Source organism: Scleropages formosus, chromosome 2, assembly GCF_900964775.1.
Source record: "Scleropages formosus chromosome 2, fSclFor1.1, whole genome shotgun sequence".
NCBI classification, from domain to species: Eukaryota; Metazoa; Chordata; class Actinopteri; order Osteoglossiformes; family Osteoglossidae; genus Scleropages; species Scleropages formosus.
The window spans coordinates 24,134,380-24,156,817 of record NC_041807.1 but is presented as its reverse complement, the minus strand read 5'-3'; the positions used below and the strand labels follow the sequence as shown (position 1 = coordinate 24,156,817).

The 22,438-nt window shown below is 42.9% G+C and overlaps 1 protein-coding gene across 1 annotated transcript; it reads left to right on the top strand.

Annotated features, from left to right (window-relative positions):
- The first annotated feature begins 15,654 nt into the window (after positions 1 to 15,654).
- LOC108939582 (kelch repeat and BTB domain-containing protein 8-like) lies at positions 15,655 to 20,160 on the top strand. The gene is made up of 4 exons (XM_018761021.2): positions 15,655 to 15,702; positions 17,206 to 17,413; positions 17,552 to 18,669; positions 19,133 to 20,160. Exons 1-4 carry the CDS (start codon positions 15,687 to 15,689, stop codon positions 19,594 to 19,596), a joined length of 1,806 nt encoding a protein of 601 aa, XP_018616537.2. The 5' UTR covers positions 15,655 to 15,686; the 3' UTR covers positions 19,597 to 20,160.
- Positions 20,161 to 22,438: the final 2,278 nt, after the last annotated feature.

Below are 22,438 nucleotides of genomic sequence, written 5' to 3'. Positions count from 1 at the left end.
ATATTTCCCATAATGACATACTATTAGATTATATTGAAGTCCTGCTGGTATTTGAACAGTCACTAAGCAGGCATAAAAGACGCATTTATTTGAAGGAAATGGTATAAATACACCCTTCCTTTGTGCAGAATATCAGTATAATTTGAATACATGCTGGATATTTTGATCTAATTTCAAAACTTGATCTGTGAATGGACGTGTGAACGTTTCTCGATTTTAAGTTTGCACCTCTAACCTCTGCCCCAGCTTGTAATATCTCTCACTTTCTTAGGTTGCAGAGAGATGAAGGGTGAGTCAGGAAGCACATGACTGTCTTGTGAGGGAGAGAGTCATGTGGTCCACAAGAAGCACTGCCCCTTGGCCACTTATGTAATGGCCCCCTGTTCCCTGTGCAAAGCCGGTGGCAGAGATGAGAGTCCTCCGCTGTACTCCTTCCTCATCGCTGCGTCCCATTTGCCACGGGGGCTGCAGCGTGTCAGAAAAATGCAGAGAAAGATGAGAGAGCTCATCCTGTTACCCAGGCAGGAGCAGCAGCTCCGAGGTAACAGGTCAATCTGCGCACGGCACAACACTCCGGGGCACTGCTTTGCTTGAATTTGTTGATCCAAAAATCGGCTGGCAGTTGACGCAGACGATTGCTGTTTCATTCTTAACTGGAGGCTGAAGGTGCAGTGAAAACATTAGCATGTGCTATTCAGTATGGAGCTTTATGGCCTTTATCCGAATTTACAAACAAAAACATTCTTAAATAATTTTATGAATCAATATTTAAAACAAAGAATTTTTTTCTCAGATGCTACAGTTTGTTCAGATGCTGAAGGCGGTATTTGATGCAAGGCTTACAGATGTTTCTTTTAACATGCATGTGATGGACTGACTCCCCTGGCTTCGTTGCTTGATGCGTCATCTCAGACATTCTGTGATACTCTATGAAAGTGCTTCAATCAAAGTGTCTCCTTTGCACAGGTAAGGCTGTCAGCGCAGCCACAACCCATCTCTCCGAGGAACAGCTATACCAGATTGGTCCCAAAATATCCACAGAAAAGCTGTGCAATGATATGCATGTGATTTGCTCAACACTAAGCACACTGCCTTCAACGCAGTCCATACACAGATTGTTAAGTCTTTCTTGCCCTGTTTGGAGATACACATGCAAATTCTACTCTGACCACACAACTGCGTGACCAGCCATGACTTCTGACTGCATTGTACTTGAAGTGTTCATGACAGGTGCAGTCACTTACCATGCAGGCTGTGTGGCCCGAAAAAGCTATGCCGAAAGCAGTTCTGAAAACAAGCGGAAACTGCCAGAGTTTTGCGCTCATTACGGACTTGCATTACAGATATGAAATGAAGGCTATGTGCCAAAATGTGAAAACATCTTATGAAGTACAAGTAGTGCTGTGTGTGGGAAAAAAATATATATTTCTGTTTCATAACGAAGCAGACTTCAGATTTTTTTGTAATTCTAATGTTACAGAATAGTATATAATGTTATTTGCATTTAAATTTATTCATTTAGCAGACACTTTTCTCCAAAGTGATGCACATCCCAGCAAAAACACTGCAATACTGTAAAAATATTATAATATATATAAATACTGTAAAAATAATGTAATTTGTGCATTACATTAAGAGAAATAGACATGACTGCAGACATGTGATTCTTAAGTTAACCCAGTTTGTTACTTTCCACTTGATGCACCGATGTTCATCGCTTGAATAGGTGCATAAAACCCAGGATAGATGAATCCTGATAACATCCATCCATCCATCCATCCATCTTCCTCCGCTTTTATCCGGGGCCGGGTCGCGGGGGCAGCAGTCCGAGCAGAGTACTCCAGACCTCCCTCTCCCCGCACACCTCCTCCAGTTCCTCTGGGGGAACCCCAAGGCGTTCCCAGGCCAGCCGGGAGACATAGTCTCTCCAACGTGTCCTGGGTCTGCCCCGAGGCCTCCTCCCAGTGGGACAAGCCCGGAGCACCTCCCCAGGGAGGCGTCCAGGAGGCATCCGGAACAGATGCCCGAGCCACCTCAACTGGCTCCTCTCGATGCGGAGGAGCAGCGGCTCTACTCCGAGCTCCTCCCGGGTGACTGAGCTCCTCACCCTATCCCTAAGGGTGCGCCCAGCCACTCTGCGGAGGAAACTCATTTCTGCCGCTTGTATCCGCGATCTCATTCTTTCGGTCATGATCCAGAGTTCATGACCATAGGTGAGGGTAGGAACGTAGATCGACCGGTAAATTGAGAGCTTCGCCTTACGACTCAGCTCCCTCTTCACCACAACAGACCGGTACAATGACCGCATTACTGCAGACGCCGCACCGATCCGTCTGTCGACCTGCCGCTCCATTTTTCCCTCACTCGTGAACAAGACCCCAAGATACTTAAACTCCTCCACTTGAGGGAGCAACTCCCCCCTAACCCGGAGGGAGCAATCCACCTTTTTCCGACTGAGAACCATGGCCTCGGATTTGGAGGTGCTGATTCTCATCCCCGCCGCTTCGCACTCGGCTGCAAACCTCCCCAGTGCACGCTGCAAGTCTTGACTTGATGAAGCCAACAGGACCACATCGTCCGCAAAAAGCAGAGACGAGATCTCGCGGCCACCAAAACAGACACCCTCCGTTCCCTGACTGCGCCTAGAAATTCTGTCCATAAAAATAATGAACAGAATCGGTGACAAAGGGCAGCCCTGGCGGAGTCCAACATGCACCGGGAACAGGTCTGACTTACTGCCGGCAATGCGAACCAAGCTCCTGCTCCGGTCATACAGGGAACGAACAGCCCGTAGCAACGAGCCCCGAACCCCATAATCCCGAAGCACCCCCCACAGGATGCCACGAGGGACACGGTCGAATGCCTTCTCCAGGTCCACAAAACACATATGGACTGGTTGGGCAAACTCCCACGAACCCTCCAACACCCTAGTGAGGGTATAGAGCTGGTCCAGTGTTCCACGGCCAGGGCGAAAACCGCATTGCTCCTCCTGAATCCGAGGTTCGACTATCGGTCGGATTCTCCTTTCCAGTACCCTGGCATAGACTTTCCCAGGGAGGCTAAGGAGTGTGATCCCCCTGTAGTTGGAACACAATCTCCGGTCCCCCTTCTTAAAAAGAGGGACCACCACCCCGGTCTGCCAGTCCAGAGGCACCGTTCCCGAACTCCACGCGATGCTGCAGAGGCGTGTCAGCCAAGACAGCCCCACAACATCCAGAGACTTGAGAAACTCGGGGCGGATCTCATCCACCCCCGGAGCCTTGCCACCGAGGAGTTTTTTGACTACCTCAGCAACTTCAGCCAGGGTAATGGACGAGTCCCCCTCCGAGTCCCCAGCCTCAGCTTCCTCTACGGAAGGCGTGTCGGAGGGATTGAGGAGATCCTCAAAGTACTCCTTCCACCGCCCGAGAACATCCTCAGCTGAGGTCAGCAGCGCACCACTTCCACTGTAAACAGTGTTCGTGGAACACCGCTTCCCCCCTCTGAGTCGCCGGACGGTTTGCCAGAATCTCTTTGAGGCCGACCGAAAGTCTTCCTCCATGGCCTCACCGAACTCCTCCCAAGCCCGAGTTTTTGCCGCGGCGACTGCCAGAGCCGCGCTCCGTTTGGCCCGTCGGTACCTGTCAGCTGCTTCAGGAGTCCCATGAGCCAGCCAGGCCCGATAGAACTCCTTCTTCAGCTTGACGGCATCCCTTACTTCCGGTGTCCACCACCGTGTTCGGGGATTGCCGCCGCGACAGGCACCGGAGACCTTATGGCCGCAGCTCCGGACAGCCGCACCGACAATGGAGGAGCGGAACATAGTCCATTCAGACTCAATGTCCCCCACCTCCCTCGGGACCTGGTTGAAGCTCTGTCGGAGGTGGGAGTTGAAGACCTCTCTGACAGGGGCCTCCGCCAAACGTTCCCAACAGACCCTCACTATGCGTTTGGGCCTGCCAGGTCTGTCCAGCTTTTTCCCCCGCCATCGAATCCAACTCACCACCAGGTGGTGATCAGTTGACAGCTCAGCCCCTCTCTTCACCCGAGTGTCCAAGACATATGGCCGAAGGTCAGAAGAAACGACTACAAAGTCGATCATCGACCTCCGACCTAGGGTGTCCTGGTGCCAAGTGCACTGGTGGACACCCTTATGCATGAACATGGTGTTCGTTATGGATAAACCGCGACTAGCACAGAAATCCAATAACAACTCACCGCTCGGGTTCAGATCAGGGAGGCCGTTCCTCCCAATCACGCCCCTCCAGGTATCACTGTCGCTGCCCACGTGGGCGTTAAAGTCCCCCAGTAGAACGACAGAGTCCCCAGTGGGAGCGCTTTCCAGCACGCCCCCCAGGGACTCTAAAAAGGCCGGGTACTCTACACTGCCGCTAGGCGCATAAGCACAAACGACAGTGAGAGACCGTTCCCTGACCCGAAGGCGTAGGGAGATGACCCTCTCATTCACCGGGGTAGACTCCAACACATGGCGGCTGAACTGGGGGGCTATTAATAAGCCCACACCAGCCCGCCGCCTCTCACCTTGGGCAACGCCAGAATAGTGGAGAGTCCACCCTCGATCGAGTAGAGTGGTTCCAGAACCCAAGCTGTGAGTGGAAGTGAGCCCGACTATATCTAGACGGTATCTCTCAACTTCCCGCACCAGCTCAGGCTCCTTCCCCGCCAGTGAGGTGACATTCCAAGTCCCAAAAACCAGAGTTGGCGCCCGAGGTTTGGGTCGGCCGGGCACTCGGCCCCGACCACCGCCCAAATCACAACGCACCGGCCCCTTATGGTTTCTCCGGCAGGTGGTGAGCCCACCGAAGAGCGGCTCCACGTTGTGGCTTCGGGCTGAGCCCGGCCAGGCCCCGTGGGCATAGACCTGGCCACCAGGCGCTCGCATGCGAGCCCCCCCCCCAGGCCTGGCTCCAGGGTGGGGCCCCGGTGACCCCATACCGGGCGGGGTAAACGGACGCCTTGATTTTTTTGTCATAAGGGGTTTTTGAACCGCGCTTTGTCTCGTCTGTCATCCAGGACCTGTCTGCCATGGGAGACCCTACCAGGGGCATGTAGCCCCAGACAACATAGCTCCTGGACTCATTCAGGCACTCAAACCCCTCCACCACGATAAGGTGGCGGTTCACGGAGGAGTCCTGATAACATTCTACTAATTTTTTTTTTTTTTTTTTTTTTTTTTTTTTTTTTTTTTAAAGAATAAGGTACACAAACAATCACATACAATGTCAGAGCAGAGGCTGTGTAAAGGCCTATCTGGGGATGATCCTGAAGTTACGGTGCATGAACATTTACACCCCACAATCAGAATAACAATAAAAATAACAATGACAGTTTTGAGTGTCAAAATACTTAATGCCTAGTCAGAAAAAGCCCGTTCAGGTGTGTGTCAATCTTGTCACCGACAGCATGTATTTAACATAAGAATTTTATAAGTTGTGTCCATTAGCTGCCTGGTCACGTGAGCACAGGATAGCAGGTTTACTAGGTCAATACTACCCCCTTTACTGACAAAATCACGATGAAAGACGTAAAACCATGTGAAAAATGCAAATGCAAACGAAAATTCTAAAGCTCCATACATGCTATTCCATCAGGCGCACTTGTCCCCCAATGAGAGTCTACTAGTCATCATAGTGTTGTCTCCTCCATGATCTTAGACCCACTTTATTTTATGTTTAGCCTCAACCCATGCCATGGTTACCCATCCCCCCAGCTTACAGTCTGTACATGCTTTTCACACGTCATAATCATTTAACAGTTGTCTCTACTCGAAGCTGTTTGTTAAAGCAATTTCCAAACCTCAAAGGCATTTACCTGTCAGTGGGAAAGGATTTTTTTACAGTCTGTACCCAGTGTACATATGAACTGTCACCCATCTACTGAGCATTTTTAGAAATGCTATGATCACTTTCCAGTACTGTGAATTTAGAAATCTTGGGTTCCCGTCTCATGTGGTATGCTGGGAGAGGAGTGAAACTCCCCAGTCGGCTTGAGAGAGATTGTTGTGTAGCAAGATGAAACACGTACCGCTGACTGAATCTATACTTTTTATGTTAACAAACATCAGGTCATTCCACTCCTCTGTGTGCATTTGGGATGTTCTCCTCCGAGACAAACTTAAGCTTTTAGTGCTAGTTCTATGCTGAGTGGTACTACAGCAGTAATGGGTAGTGGGACTTTTATATGTGTACATCTTCCTGATGTACTCTTGGATATATATATATATATATATATATATATATATCCATAAATATGCAGATAGCAAATCAACTAATTATTCAAGTATTACGTTCAATATATTCTATAGATCAGACGCAAATCAAAATGCATTTTGAAACCTGTTAGAACATCACTCTGAACTGCTGAAGTTAATGACCCCTGAAAGCTCATTTAAAAGAACTATCAGCTTTCTCTTACAAAGCAATCTCCTTGACCTCAATGGTGCTTCAAGGATAGTCCTTCCATATGAGGTCGAACTAGTGCTCTTTACACTGACAGAGCTGACTCGCTGCGATATGTCTTGGTCCTCTCTCATCACTAAGTTGCTTTTGATATCACCTTATGACACCTATAGCTGATAGTTATGTTTTCCTGCTGGGTCACATGGAAAGAAGAAGTTTTTTCTAAAGCTTGGTGCTTGGACCTATCATCTTGTCTTTGAACCTGAGACTGCTGGAAGATTATAATTAATCTTTCCTACAATAACATCCAACTTGATTTATAAGCTACACTGCAGCATTTACTATCTACAGCACATACACTTTTAGTGTTTAAGGCCATATAAGAGATATTTGTTCTCTATCACCCTTTTGCAGATAATGGAGTGTTTTATAACAATGATCATTGCAATGATCCTACACACATTTGCACACACAACAACATACATAAAGGGGCTGCATGTCTGATAGTTGCATGATCGCCCAGCTTTGACAGAGGCCACTTCACTCTCCACTAGACATATTGTTCTTACTCACTGAAGCAATGTACTATATTGCAGTTTCTCTATAGTGATGCCTAAGGAATCCGCTCTCTGAGCCTGAAGTGCTCCAAGTGTAACCCCTGTAATATTTACATGACTACAATGAATTTAATGTTTTGCACAAGACCTATACAGATTATTAGAGATTTTTTTTTGGAATGCACACACCGGTTGAGACAATGCACTTAGTTTTCTTAAATTACAGAGTTGTTCATTTAATAGAAGAAGTTTTAATAGCAATCATGCTGAGAAGAAAAGATCCCAATGTTTCGATGCATGTTTAAACAGGCTCCTTGACAACTGCTTGGTTTCTCTGCTTGAACCAGTAACTGCCCCTTTTTTTAGATACTGTTCAAAGAGGAGATCTTGGCCTCCTACATTGCAGGTGACATGATGTGTTATAGCCCACCCTGAGAGATTAAACATTACAGCAGGCCGCTTAGAGCCAGGAGGAGTTTTAATTGTCATAATTCTAGCTGCATATCCACTGTCGGCACCAGTCTGTCTCACCCCTTCGCTGGCAGGCTAAGTAAGCCTGGAAGCTGAGAGTGGAATTTGGATGAAAAACAAAAGAAAAGTGAGAATGCATAGAAAATGACTGGGTGTGGACTGCATGCTTGTTTATATTCCCCTCTCTGCTCCATGTTTCAGCAAAGCCTAAGGATAGATTATAAAGCACGACAGCAGATATGTGGAAGTTTACACTTTGATAATGTGTTTGAAATTTCTCCTGGCATTTCTCCTGACTGGTAAATCCATCTTCACAAGATTAAAAGGAGTTGAGGCACAATAAGTAATTATAATACTCTGTAATTTTGCTAGCATCTCAGCCAAAAAGCACCTAAAATCATGTCAGCGTCCGATTACATTTCCTAGAAGTGATGGTTAAAAGCAACTGCACTCCTCTAAAAAAAGACATTTAGACAGAAATTCATCACATTAAACAACATCCCACTATATAATTTTGATTAATAGAGAAGCCAAGACTAAATGAACCTGCCCTCCAAATTAATAAACATATGTTTCATCATGTAACAACCCAGCATTGTTCGTAGTTAGTTAATATTGAACTGCTGGTGCTAAAATTTTTGTTCTGTACCCCTCTCAGGCAGCCTCTTCTATCTCTCTTCTGTTAAATCTCAAAGGGTAAAATATTTATGCAATTAAACAATACACACACACCAAAACCACTCGTCCCAAGCATGGTCACAGCGAAACAGAGCCTAACCTGGCAACACAGGGTGTAAGGCTGGAGGGGGAGGGGACACACATAGGACAGCACACCAGTCCGTCACAAGGCACCCCAAGCAGCACTCGAACCCCAGACCCACCAGAGAGCAGGACCCAGCCAACCCGCCGTGCCACTGCACCCCCTAAACAATATAGATCTAGAGAAAATGATTAATGGACTCGTATATCAGTGTGTACAAAGGAATGGCTACTGGTTTGGACTCCTGGAAAGGATGGATGGATGGATGGATGGATGGATGGATGGATGGAATAGTCAAGTCTCGCTGGCTGAAAGTCTGCAAGAGAATGCACTCGTAAGAAAACAGACATCACTTAATGAAAAAGCTTCAAACACAACATACCAATCAGGGCGACACAAGATTGAGTGCTGGCCATTATCAAGCTGATCCTTTTCAAAAACAGAAAATAATGCATGTTTTTAAGTGTACATCAAGCCTTTCACTTTCACAAGCCACTTATTAAGAAAAGATGCTGTACTTAACAGTTTGAATATACCATGCACATGCACCATGGCTAAAACCTAAAGCTCATGACCATAGCTGAGGATGGGGTGGTGAACTGAGAGCTTTGTCCTAATGCTCAGCTTGGTCGATGTGGAGCCAGTTTGTGGGTTCTTGCACATAGAAGAAACAAAACGAAGACACTGTGCATCCATAAACCATTCTTTGAACCTTGCAATAAGGAACAGTAATTAAGGTGATAAAATATTTTGTATTTTTTCCACAATGAATTGTCATGATTATTCAGTTTGTAGTTGATTGACTATTACAGCAATGCTTCCCCAAAACCTATTCACCACCATCATATACTGTATTCTTGGGAACTGCTCCTAAGCTGAAATGTTGCAAATGGGGACCAAAATTAAGTTTAATTTAAATGCAAAAAATAATTAAGTCTTCAGCTTAGAAATATCCCAATTTATCAAGGTAACATATATATAACAAAGGAAAATGTACTTTGATGTTTAATAAGTTTTCCAAACAAAACCAAGCAAAGCAAATATTTCGCAAGTCTTATTACCTGCATTTGCTGAACTATTTCAAAAAGCACAGCTTATGGGAAAACGATGTTGAACACTAAAAACATTAACAAAAACCACGGGGGTAATATGTAATGGAACATTTCCTGAAAAAAGAAATCCATAAAATACAGTCTCTCACAATACATGCAGTTTTCTACATGGAATATGAACTATTTTCAGTTTTTTAGAACTGTGCTATTACATGACCAATAAAAAATATGTTACTTCACGTGAGTTTCCTTTAAAAGCATCTGTGGTTTTTGAATTGAAGTGAAAGGACTGGAGGAGGTAATTCCATAGTGTAAAGCAGTCCCTGTGCATTTTACAGAGGCAGTGAGGTACCAAGCAGTAATTTTCCTCTTTTAAGCCAGTAGGACCTGGTGTTTCCTTAGGTAGGCCCTCGCTGCTGCACTGCGAGTGGAGCACAAAATCGTTGACTGCGAAATTGTCTGTTTCGCTCAGCAACTGCCTCATTGATCTGACACCTAACGCTCTATGCATACAAAACTGGTATTACCTATTTTCCCTCTTTGCTGCTGATCATGTCAGGATATGTGGGAAGCAGGGTAACAAGTTAATGTTTGTGTGTGTGTGCTTCTAGATGTAATAAAAATTAAATTGAATCTTTCCTCGTAAGTTCATGAATACTTGAAACAAAGACAACGAAAACACCTGATCATTCAGATGATTAGTCAGTGTCTTTATTTGCATTTTATTCACCCTTCTATCTTCTCACAGATGTTATTATTTGGAAATATTCCAATGTGTCTGTAAGAAGATGTCATGCATACCTTGTTTTATGTATTTTGACTCCATAGCTGAGTGAGATGCATCAAGGCCTTTCTGCCCTCTACTGGAAATGGATGAGACTGAAGTTTAATGCTGGTAATCAGGGAAGTTCATTTGAAAGAACAAGAATGAACAGGAGCTGGTGACACTAAATTGTCCTTTATATACAGTATGTAAGTGTGAGTGAATGTGTATGTGAGTGCCTTGAGATGTGTTGGGGTCTCATCCAGGGTGTTATCCTGCCTGGCACCCTGTGCTTTGGGCATAGGCTCCTAACCCTCCATTAACACAATCAGTTACTGGTAATGAATGGAGGGATTAAGAATGAATAGGGGGTATGCCCATTTTAAGAAGTCTGATGGTCCTTTTTCTTAATTTATTTAATATGATGAAGGGCCATTCTTTATCCAAGAATGTTCATACTCCAAATAAAACCCTGGATGTGTAGCCTCAGCAAACTGACATAAAGGAGGATTCATTGCATCACTGCAGTTAAAAATGGAAGAGAAAGCCCTGTTTAGAAACCTGGTATGTCATATTAACAGTCTGTGCCAATGGGTTCTAGGACACATAAATTAGCTTTTGGGGTCCATTAGTTGCATGAGATGGCAGAGAGAGATCTGTTCCCCTTATTGCTCACAGCTACACCTACAGCTTGTCAGACACCCATGGGGCTGTGAGTGATGCTGGATTAGCACTTTTAACAATGTTAGCACTATTAGCACTTTTAGCATCGCTTGCATTCTTAGCATTGTTAGCACTGTTCTCAGTGTGTTACGCTACGTCATGCAGCCTGTTGCTCATGGAGTGAAAAGAAACAGCTGGCTCACAGCACATACAGTGCTGCTTGAAAGTATATGAAACCTATAGGGATGCTCATTATTCTTGTATAAAATATTAAATAAACATAAAATCTAAATCTTACACTTATAAATTGAATAAATGGTTGTGATTTACACACCTCATTCTACTTGCCTACTTGGTTTAACTAGTGTAACTTGGGGATCACTTATTTTTACACCTACATTACTTCTGTGTTTCTACCACACACGATTTCCTCTAAAACAACATATGGAACTGGTCATTACACAGATGACGATGAGACCGCTTTTCATTAAATAATGTGGTAAAACTGAAGGACACCAGGGCTTCACGTACTTTCAAGCAGCACTGTACACGACAGGAAGAGTGTGTCTAGGTTTGCTCTTCTTAAGTTGGTGCATATGTCCACAACTCATTTCTGGAGAAAAGTAAAATGAAAGAAAGAAAGTTTTTTAGAAATTTTTTAAAACTATTCATTTGTAGATGGAGTAGAGGGCAATCAGAACAATAAGGCTAGTTCTAATGCATCAGGCCACTTAAGATCTGTTTCAGCACAAATATTCAGCAATTTATTTTTCAGTATTCAATTTTGTTTTTCCACAGCCCCTGCTGACTGTAGCTGGTAAAGGCAAAGTAGGCATTGGGTAATGTCAGTGCTTTGCAAAGCTCTTTATTTTGCCAGTAAAATATGTCCCTTGACCCCTGGAGACCTTACAAGGGATCGCAAGTCTGCACACAAAATCCTTCAACAGAATTTTCACCTGCAGTAGCATCCTCCTCTCAACAGGGATATGGTTCAATCTATTTCAAAAACAAACACACTATTACTAGCATGTACTCAAACTCTTGCATAAAATCCATCTGTAGATGTAGAAAAGGACTACCACATGGCATTCATATTACAGAAGCTGTATTGTTGACCTTACCTGCATTATGCTGCTGACAAATATGGCAGGCCACACGATGCATACCCTCACTCACTCATTTATTCACTCACTTGTCCTTATCAGGGTCACGGTGGTCCCGGAGCCACTTGGTGCTACCCAAGGAGGGGTACATTCTGGATGGAACATATCAACCTGGGGCATACCAGTCATTCAACCATTCTTACGTAACAATCAGGCAAGGCAAGGGACAATAAAAGCAGGTGCAATAACATGGATGTCAAGTGAACGCAATACTCTAGAGGAAGAGTCAAAAACACATCCAGCATCTACCCATGAGTCCTTCTTGTTGCTCAGCAGCAGAAACAAGGCGGCCGAATCATTTAAAGGCAGGACAGCAGACACATCTGTGGAGTAACTCTGAGATACCTAATGGCCAGATGTTCACATGACTGCAGCATCTGCCCTAGCACTTCCATGGGAGAAATCATTAAAAAAGTTGGTGTGAGCTTCACATTTCACAACAGCAACTCAAGAAGGTAGAAGTATATTGACTCACAAGCTTAAGCTTAATAGTAACCTTGGAAGCAGACAGTAAGGTTAATTCACAGGTAGTACTCCACAGTCAGATAAGTGCTGGGTGACACAACATAGGAGAAGAGTCTCTGCTGCATGAGGAACCATACAAATCAGAGGAAAACAAAGAACAAGAGAAGGGGAAGCTTAAACCATCTGCGCAGCAGCAGTGACCACTCTTAAGAAAGACAGAAGTCCAGCTGACACAGGATCTAAAGATGAACTGTAATACGCAACTGGTTATTGGGGAGTTATGGTGCTGCGTCAGCACACCTTGTGGAAAAGGGCAGAAGCAAATGCATGTTTAAGCAGTTTGAAAGATTGCAGTAGTTTCCTCAGACAACACCAATGGGTCAGGGTAGGAGGTTTACCAATATCACGCACAGGGTGGGTCATAACAGCAGCAAAAAAGCATTCCCATACATCACCCCCTCCTTGTCTCTCTGCACTGGCTTCCTACAGCAGTAGCATCAAATTCAGGACTCTGGTTACAGCCTACAAAACCATCAATGAATCTGCTCCCCAATATCTACATGACCTGATCACTCGCTAGACCCCAACCAGACTGCTATGACTTTTGTCTTCAAAAACAATGCAGTTGATTAGGTAAAACATGAAATAACTTGTCTTTATAGTGTTTTAATTCAATACAAGTCAAAATAAATTTACAAATCACTTCTTTTTGTTTTTATTAGCATTTTCCATAGTGTCCCAACTTATTATCTTATGAACGATGAATCTCGGTGCAGCAAGTGGTAGGTATCAAAATAGCTTTTCTTGAGTCACATGTTTGCAGCTGTTTCTTTCTCTTAATGTAATGCATAAATTGTACTTTTGCTGAGATATACATCGCTTTGAACAAAAGCGTCTGCTAAATGAATAAATGTAAATGTATGCAGCTTCATGCTCCAATTGTCTTCGACAGTGAGTAGCCACAAGCAACACTTCCTTGATTTTATGAGCCTTAGCTTTTCTTAGCTTTTAATCCTACTTCAACCTCATGCTTTTGCTTATGTTTTCAAGCAGATGCTGAACAGCAATAAGCAATTGCTTAAAAGCTTAAGGATTCATTGAGTTTTACCATATGGGACAACATGGTGGGACAGCAAGTAGCACTGATGCCTCACAGTGCTTGCACCATTTCGGTGTGGTTCTGATCTGGCTCAGTCTATGTAGAGTTTGAATATTCTACCAGTTTTTGTGTGGGTTTCCTCCCACAGCCCGAAGATGTGCTTTAGGTGGACTGCCCTTAGCGTGTTACCGTGTGAATGACTGTATGCATGTGTGGCTGCGCTGTGCCGGGCTGCTGTCCACAATATAGCCCAATTAGCCTTGTACCCTAAGCTTCTGGGATAGCCCCTGGACTACCACGACCATATCACAGGATAAGCGATACGGAGAGTGGGTGACTGAGATTCACTATATGATATATTATGATCCTTCACTCCTAAAGGTCCAACTAGGTATCTTATTATTCTCATTGCATTTCAGTCAAGGTCTTCACATGGGTAATTTCCCCACAACTTGTTGGATCATAGTCCTGATGTTCACAGTGACACAAACAGCTTTTATTCTGACACTCCTTATCACACACACTCACACTCACACACACAAACACAATGTCTACAGCCGCTTGTCCTAAGCAGGGTTGGGGCAAATGGGAGCCTAACCCGGCAACACAGGGCGCAAGGCAGGAGGGTGAGGGGACAAACCCTGGACGGGACACTAGTCCGCTGCAAGGCACCCCAAGGGGACAATGTGCAAAGCGCACTTCGAAGGACAAAAAAAAAACACATTTGAGAGCATCTTTATTGGACTAGTTTAATGAACCTGGAAACATACCTATTTAAACTCCACAAGTGATTCTAAAATAAGAATATTATACTACAAAAGAGTACTTAAAACATACTGGGACTAGAAGTCTATTCCTAACTTTTTCTGTTTGTAACTGAAAAGTCAAGCTTACCCAGAAGCACATGTTGTAGGGCACTGCACTCTCAACTGGGGTAGGCGAAAGTAGGACACACTGACAGTATTCATTATAAATGTTTATTGAAACACCGGCACACAGCGAGACATCATGTAGGTGGGAACACAAAGAAATACTGCTCTCAGTCTGTGAAGCCCTTTTCCTCATAACCCTAAACCTCCAGCCCAGCCTTCCCAGCTTGCTTAACACCCCTCCAAATTTTCTCCCTCCATCACTGGCCAAGTTACCCCTTTATATTCCCACTTAGTCCCCACAGCGATGGAGCACAATTCTATTTTACCCACAATTCAACTATTTACAAAATCCATTTTCCCGCTCAAACTCCAAGTAACGCGAATCGCTACATCAGTATCAATACAAGTCATAATTTAACCCGTGAAAACAGAACAAAATACGATAAGAAATTATTATTTTGGAAAATATTGCTATAATTGAAATATCTTAACTGTACGGGTCATTACATACTATTAACTATATAGTGGTGAGGGTGGGGTATTGGATGCAGTTCTGAGTCCTGTCCCCCACCCGGTGTTAACGTTTTTCTTTTTACAATAATCTTATAACTAAACGCAGTGCACCTATACACATTTAACTCATCTTTACTTGGCGACCCCCGTTTTTTTGTAGAAAACTGTAGTGTATATAGAAAGGATACATTTCCACGCGCGCCAAGTGAGGTCGCTAGTGAGCTACCTGAATCCATCGCTCGCGCCCACGACTGACGATGTCCTCAGATACCCCCTGCAGTGTCTCTTCCTGTAGTATCAGAGTCAGAGTTGCTTACTGAAAGGTAGAAGCTGTTTTGTAGTGTATTTTAAAACATGGTGATGGTTTACTGTTTCCCATTTACCTTTTATGAGCAATGAAAATGTATTTTCATTTAAAAAAAGTTCCTATGTAGATACCTGTGTAACTCAGCCTCAGGGGACGACCTTAGGCTTACGTTACGCGATTTTGACTTCACTCGCTGTTGATCTCCAGTCTCCTCAAGTTGAAACCAATTTGCAATGAACCCGCCAGGTTAAGGAGATTGTAGTGTTGCTAAATGTGTGGTCATATTTCACAGCCAGCCTCTCTGAAAAATTCAACATTTTACACTAATTACACACTTTCGTTACTAATTATCCTATAGACCACCAATAAGTCTACTCCCGCGATACTTAAATTGCAGCAATGACTGAAGAGTTATCTGGTATTTGTAGTCCATAGGTAAATATCAATATTAGGAAGTTTTCGCGTTTTCAATAAGCAGGGAACCCATAGGCTACTTTCGAATTTTCGATAGCAGCGATTGGCTGCGGATCCGGATTTCCGTCCATTTAAACTTTTCGGTAGCGATCTTCCGTGCCGCTGCCGCAGCAAAACGGGGGAAGGAGAATGGCTACTAGTGGAGGTTAGGTTTTTGGTTTGTTTTCATTGAAATAGAGCTATTAGATATGTAATAAAGATGAAGTGTCTTCAAAATTTTAGGGGTTCATATTTTTCCTTATATGTAAAAATGTAATCCGGACACCACGACTCACCAGGCGACGACGGTACTGGCTAGCCTAGTAGCTAACAGGGAGGAACGTTACGAAATTTCAACTCCGAACATCCGAGTATGATTAGATTACATTTTTTTTTTTTTTTTTTTTACTTTTTAGATGCGATCCGTATCGCTGTCCAGTAGTGCTGGAAATATTTGGATATATGGTTTTATACCATAACGAAAGTGTTACTGCGAATTCAGCAGTTAGGTTACAAGTTGAAGTTGGTTGGTCCGTGCTGCTGGTGCTGCCGGCGTAACAACAACAGCTTCTCTGTTAGCATGCATGATGACGCTAAACAGCCCCTCTCACACCCTGGAAAATCAGCTTAGTCTTCTTTGAGTTTGCGTTAATATTTGTCTGTTTTTGACGTATCTGTGTGAGATAAGACTAAGTTTGGCATGATTTCACCTATATCACGGTACACACAGTTATGCAGTAGTGGAGACACGGGAGTGGCAGCTAGGTTCCCGGATGGGTAGTCTAGTACTACTAAAACCCCAGTGCTAACACTGCTGGTGCTGCTATCCCTGCTTTGGTTTACATTTATTATTTATTTAGCAGACGCTTTTATCCAGACCAAAGCGACTTCTAGTGAACTCTGTGTAGTGTTATCGGCCCACACACCTATTCACCAGGTAACATGCACTGCTAGATACATTACTTAATGCCAATGGGTCACTCATCCATATCAGTGGAACATACTTTCTTACTCACACATGATTAATATTAGTACTTTAACATTAGGAATGACAGAGTGTAGAACTGTTATTTCCTTGTGGAAACTGGTTATTTAGTTAGCAGACTTTTACCCAAAACTGAGTGAAATGTCTGTCAAGTAATGCATTACGAATATCCGTGTTTTAATATTTAAATATCAGTATAAATGTGTTCAATATAAATGCCCTCATCATATTACTTACTCGTGAAGTAGTAAAAAAGTAGTATTTAAGAATCTTAGTGCCTCCCTCCCAGGAGTTATAGGTGGTAGTGTCTTCTATTTCCCATCATATGTAATTTTGTCCACCATGTTATGCATTTTTATTCACTACGTGTATACATTTTAGTTCTTTTACAAGGAGTTCCTGTAGTTGACATGCAGTATAGCAGTTCTTGCAGAGGGACAGTGAAGTAGCAGTTAGAATTGTCACCATAGTCTAGGGTTCAAATACTATGCCTGCTGTAGTATCCTTGACCAAAATTTTTACCCAAAGTGAAATAATATGTTACAATTTTATATATAAGTAAATCATCGTAAGCGGCTTTGCATAGAGACCTAACATCGTAAGTTGCCTCGGGCAAAGGTGCTGGTTATATATATAATGCTTCCTCTGCAGGGCATTTACATCTTGCTCCGTGATCTTTTGCAGAGGTTGGCAAGCTGTCACAGATACAGAATGGAACTCCTGCTGCCACAAGCAACAGCGACGTGGACGCCATGCATGCCCGTAGCATTCTTCTACAGCTCAAAGCCATGTACGATCAAAGGCAGCTAACTGACATCGTGGTTGAGGTGGATCATGGGAAAACTTTCTGTTGTCACAGGAATGTCCTTGCAGCAATCAGCCCATATTTCAGGTTGGAAAATAGAGTTCGGTCTTTTTTTTGCAAATTTTAAACTTTAAAGTATGTATTTTTTCCTCATTAATTGTGCAGTTTTATCCCCCAAAATCTCTTTATTTGGATAATTTTTTTTTTTTTTATTTTAAATAACAGGTCTATGTTCACCAGCGGCCTTACAGAAAGCACCCAGAGAGAGATCCGAATTGTCGGGGTGGAGTCAGAATCCATGAACCTTGTTCTGGAATATGCCTATACATCTAGGGTGGTCCTATCGGAGTCCAATGTCCAGGCTCTCTTTACTGCAGCCAGCATCTTCCAGATCCCTGCCCTGCAGGACCTTTGTGCCCAGTTCATGATCAGTCGCTTGGACCCCCAGAACTGTATTGGGGTCTTCATGTTTGCTGATGCCTATGGGCACCAGGAGCTGAAAGAGAAGTCCCAGGACTACATTCGCAAGAAGTTTTTGTGTGTGATGAAGGAGCAGGAATTTCTCCATATGACCAAAGAACAGCTGGTCAGTGTACTGAGCAATGATGACCTGAATGTGGAGAAAGAGGAACATGTGTACGAGAGCATTGTCCGTTGGCTGGAGCATGACCGGCCCCAGAGGGAGTCCCATTTGTCCGAGGTGTTTGCCAAATGCATCCGCCTACCTCTCCTGGATGAAGCCTTCCTGGAGAACATCCCACCTTCATTTGGGCAGGCACTGGCACAGTATAGGGAAGAAAAGGGGGCCTCCAGTGTCACTGGTGTGTGCCCCCAGCGACTGGGGATGACTGCCTCGGAGATGATAATCTGCTTTGATGCCGCCCACAAGCACTCAGGGAAGAAACAAACTGTGCCTTGCTTGGACATTGCAACTGGAAAGGTGTTCAAGCTATGTAAGCCTCCCAACGACCTGAGGGAGGTGGGTATCCTCGTGACATCAGAGAATGACATCTATATTGCAGGTGGTTACCGGCCAAGCAACAGCGAAGTGTGCATTGACCACCGTGCCGAGAGCGACTTCTGGCTCTATGAGCATGCTGGGAATCGCTGGCTACCTCGGGCACCTCTTCTCCGTGCCCGCATTGGCTGCCGGCTGGTGCACTGCTGTGGGAAGCTCTATGCCTTGGGTGGACGTGTGTATGAGGGTGATGGCCGCAATGCACTCAAGTCTGTGGAGTGCTATGACACCAGAGACAATTACTGGACAGCAGTCAGCCCCATGCCTGTTGCCATGGAATTTCACAGTGCTTTAGACTACAAAGATCGAATCTATGTCCTCCAAGGTGAGTGGAATAATTCTGAATTTATTGAAGTTTTTTCTGTCATTTTCATTAAACCTTTGAAAATGTTTGTTGTAAGAATCCCTTTTAATATTTGCTGAAATTGACAGTCTTTAAATATTATCAGTAATTATATATATATATATATATATATATATATATCAGGTATGATCTTCAGTTGTTTTGTAATTTACCTATATGTTTATTTCATAGCATAGTGGTAAGTCAAAAACATAAAACTTCTTATTCAGCAATTTATCATATAATGGTCAGTGGTCAAACTCTCACAGCAGAATATTAGTATAAGACAGCCAGATTTGGATTTTTAACAATGACATCACAATGCTGATTTGTACATGAATTCAGAATTGTATTAAAACTTACTGGTGTGTAATAATGATATGAAGGAAGCAGAAAGATCTTTGCACTTCCAGATACATTACAGTAAATAATTTCCTTTCCTCAGGTGAATACTTTTTTTGTTATGACCCCCACAAAGACTACTGGGGCCACCTAGCCCCCATGGGTGTGCCAAGGAGCCAGGGCCTTGCTGCCCTGTATAACAACTGCATCTACTACATTGCTGGGACCTGCAAGAGCCACCAGCGTACTTTTACTGTGGAGGCCTATGACATCGAGCAGAACACTTGGGTGCGGAAAGAAGACCTCCCCTTCGAGCAGGCCACTAGCCCCTACATTAAGGCACTGCTGCTCTGTGGCAGGCTGCATGTGTTTGTGAGAGCTACGCAGGTTACTGTGGAGGAGCATGTCTTCAGGACCAGCCGCAAGAATTCGCTCTATAGATATGACGAGGAGGTGGACAGGTGGACAAAGGTCTATGACACCCCAGAGCGCCTCTGGGACCTGGGCCGTCACTTTGAGTGTGTTGTGGCCAAACTGTACCCACAGTGTCTTCAGAAAGTGCTCTGATTGTGCTGGCAGCAGTCTGGCACTCTGCAGCCCTGGTGCTGTTTGTGTTGGCAATACAGAGCTTGGCTACAAGAGTCTTAAAGCATTAATAGATCCATGTCAAAAAGATGGGTGCTTTTAAAGCTTGCAGTGTTCCAGGTCATCTTGTCACTACAAAGGTAGTTGTACTGATGCTTGCCATTGGTACAAGGAGTCATAAGTGCAATTATTACCTTGTTTGTTACATGTCAAGCCATTGTGTCCAATAGTATTTTTACATAATAAGTAGGTTAGGATTTTACAGTTTGACATTTGGATAAAACTGTTTTCATACAAAAAAATCAAGCGAAGTAATGCTAGAGGAACTGACATGATGCGATGGGTGTGATGGTCAGTTGTGATTTGCAGCATATTGGTGTGATAGCTGCTCTAAATATAGCATCATTGAAACTTCTAATTAATGTGTCCTAAATTTATTACTATATGCCCTCTTCAATGATTAGTGGATGCATTTTAAAAAAAAAAATCAATTATGTGCATTTCTGGTTTTCTTATGAAACAGTTTTCCTTGTTTTTGCAGTGAAAATGATGATAAATTCTAATTTATTTATAATTTATTATAATTTATACAATGACTCCTGTTTATTTTTAATTGCATTTCATGTTTTTGTTTATGATTTCAGTAGCAATGCAGCCTTCTTTTACAAGCCTGGCTGATACATAACAGTAAAATGCACCCTGTTGGAATAGGAGTGACACTGAATTAATTCAGCTTGCTTTCACACTTTACAGTACTAGTCTGGGGTTTTTAAGTGTTTGTGACCTTTAAAAAGATGAAAAATGTTGCACAGGTTTGTGGGATAAATCAGTCATTTGCCATTGAATAGGAGTTTGTGGGGACAAGTAATTTTTTTGTAATTTTACATTAGTTTTAATGTTGCTCAAAATTAATATATTACAGTGACACGTCTTACAGAATATTTTTTTCTCATTATTTTTACAGACCCTAACCTACTAATAAATTGAGAGTATGTGTTAAGCTTTTGTTGTGACTTAGTAGTTGAAGTGCCTTTGGACTTATAAACAGTTACAGACTTCTAGTCCCAGTTGTATTTATAAGTTGAGCAGTCAGTATAATTATATTCCCCTGTCCTTGAAAAGTCACCAAATCAAAATACTGTGTTAATCAATCAGGATAAGTGATTTCAGAAAATGGACAGTTGAACATTAAAAGACAAGCTATAAGGTTAATAATTTGTTGTTACAAGTTGTAATAAACTGTGTAACACTAACATTTGTGTTAAAATGATCAATATAGCTGTGTTCTTTCCCAACACTGGCTTTTCTGAGGTTCATGACTCGGGTGTCAACCAGAGTTGGTCCTTACATAGGTTGACACGGTATAAGATTCATCTCACTGAGTCTTAATTATGCGCCTTCCACATTGGATGGAATAGGAAATGCTCCGATTCATTGAGAAATAAATTTACTATGACAAACTTGCATTAACCAGAGGAGGAGTGTACTCCCTTAGAGTATTATGTTCTACTATAGAGTAAATGTCGAAAAGGTACAGAAATCACTTACATGGAATTTTGGTTTGGTAAAATGTTGTTCTACTGAAGTTGACTTATACAGCCTGTGAAGTTATCTTTAAAATCAATGTCACACATTATATATAAGATTTTCCAGAAACCAGTTCACAGGTGCATGTGTTTCAGAACATATTTTATGATTACTGCTCAGCTTTCCTGCTAGAGAAACACTGGGAAACATTTACATACAGTATTGCAGTGCATGCAGTTTTTGGCAGTGAGATGATAATTTAGTATTTAAGAAAGTAATTTTTGTAATGAAAGCATTTGTACATCATGTTTATGTCTGTACATTATTATTTCAGAAGGTGCAGTATATATTATTTTTCATGCAAGTAGAAAAACTTTGTACACAGGGCAGTGTAATGAAAATATCTTACTCCAACAATTCAGAACTCTGTGAAGCAGCATGATCAGGCGTATGAAAGTAGTGCCCTATTGTATTCTAACCTGTAAATCATCTGAGCATAAATACAGTAGATACTCAAACCATAGTGCTGGCATGAAAGGTGGGCTAAATCAGAAAGTATAATTTTAAAATTTCAGAACTTAGTCAATGTTCATTCCTGTAAAAAATAAACATAAGAGTGGAATAGTTCACCTTAGTATATCTAGCCTCTAATATCAGGGGTAGAATAAAATTGAGTCAATCTATTTATGACTTTCCTGATTAAAATGTGAGATATTTCTAAAAATGGTGCATTCTAATGTTTGAGGTGTATAAAATCATCCTAGGCTCGTCAGCAATAATCTGTGAACGTAGGGTGCTATTGGGTGAAGTGGATCACAAGTTATGACAAGATTATCCCTTTCTGTGAAGGGAACATGTGGGTTTTCAAGTTCTCCATCTGAAGTGTGTCTGGAGCAAATGGGACAGGCTGGGGCTAATAGAACTGGGGCTTTGCCACATCCACTCATCAGTGAGGTCCAGTCTGTCATTGGTACATTTTCTTTTACCTCTTTATGTATTTATGATGCGCCACTGCAAACTTTACAAAGCATCCATCGGAAAAACAGATGTGCAGTAACTGATAAGATGGCTAGATGTGTGCAGAAACATTTTTTTTCTTCTTGTGTATGCATGCAGAATTACAGAGACTTGCCTATTACGTTGATGGTATTAAGTTGATTTAAAAAGCTGCTTTTTGGACAATCTTTTGTATAGGACAGAAAATTTTAATAATCCCTTCCAGATACTGCCGGTATGTGATGTTATGTTGTACAAAATCATTCAAAATTACATTTCACCTGTTGCATTTTGGTTATAT

Bases quoted from the DNA above. Each gene is read 5' to 3' on its own strand.
- LOC108939582 (XM_018761021.2), top strand. The intron at 17,414-17,551 runs GTTGGAAAATAG...TTTAAATAACAG, and splicing joins GCAATCAGCCCATATTTCAG to GTCTATGTTCACCAGCGGCC. The intron at 18,670-19,132 runs GTGAGTGGAATA...TCCTTTCCTCAG, and splicing joins TCGAATCTATGTCCTCCAAG to GTGAATACTTTTTTTGTTAT.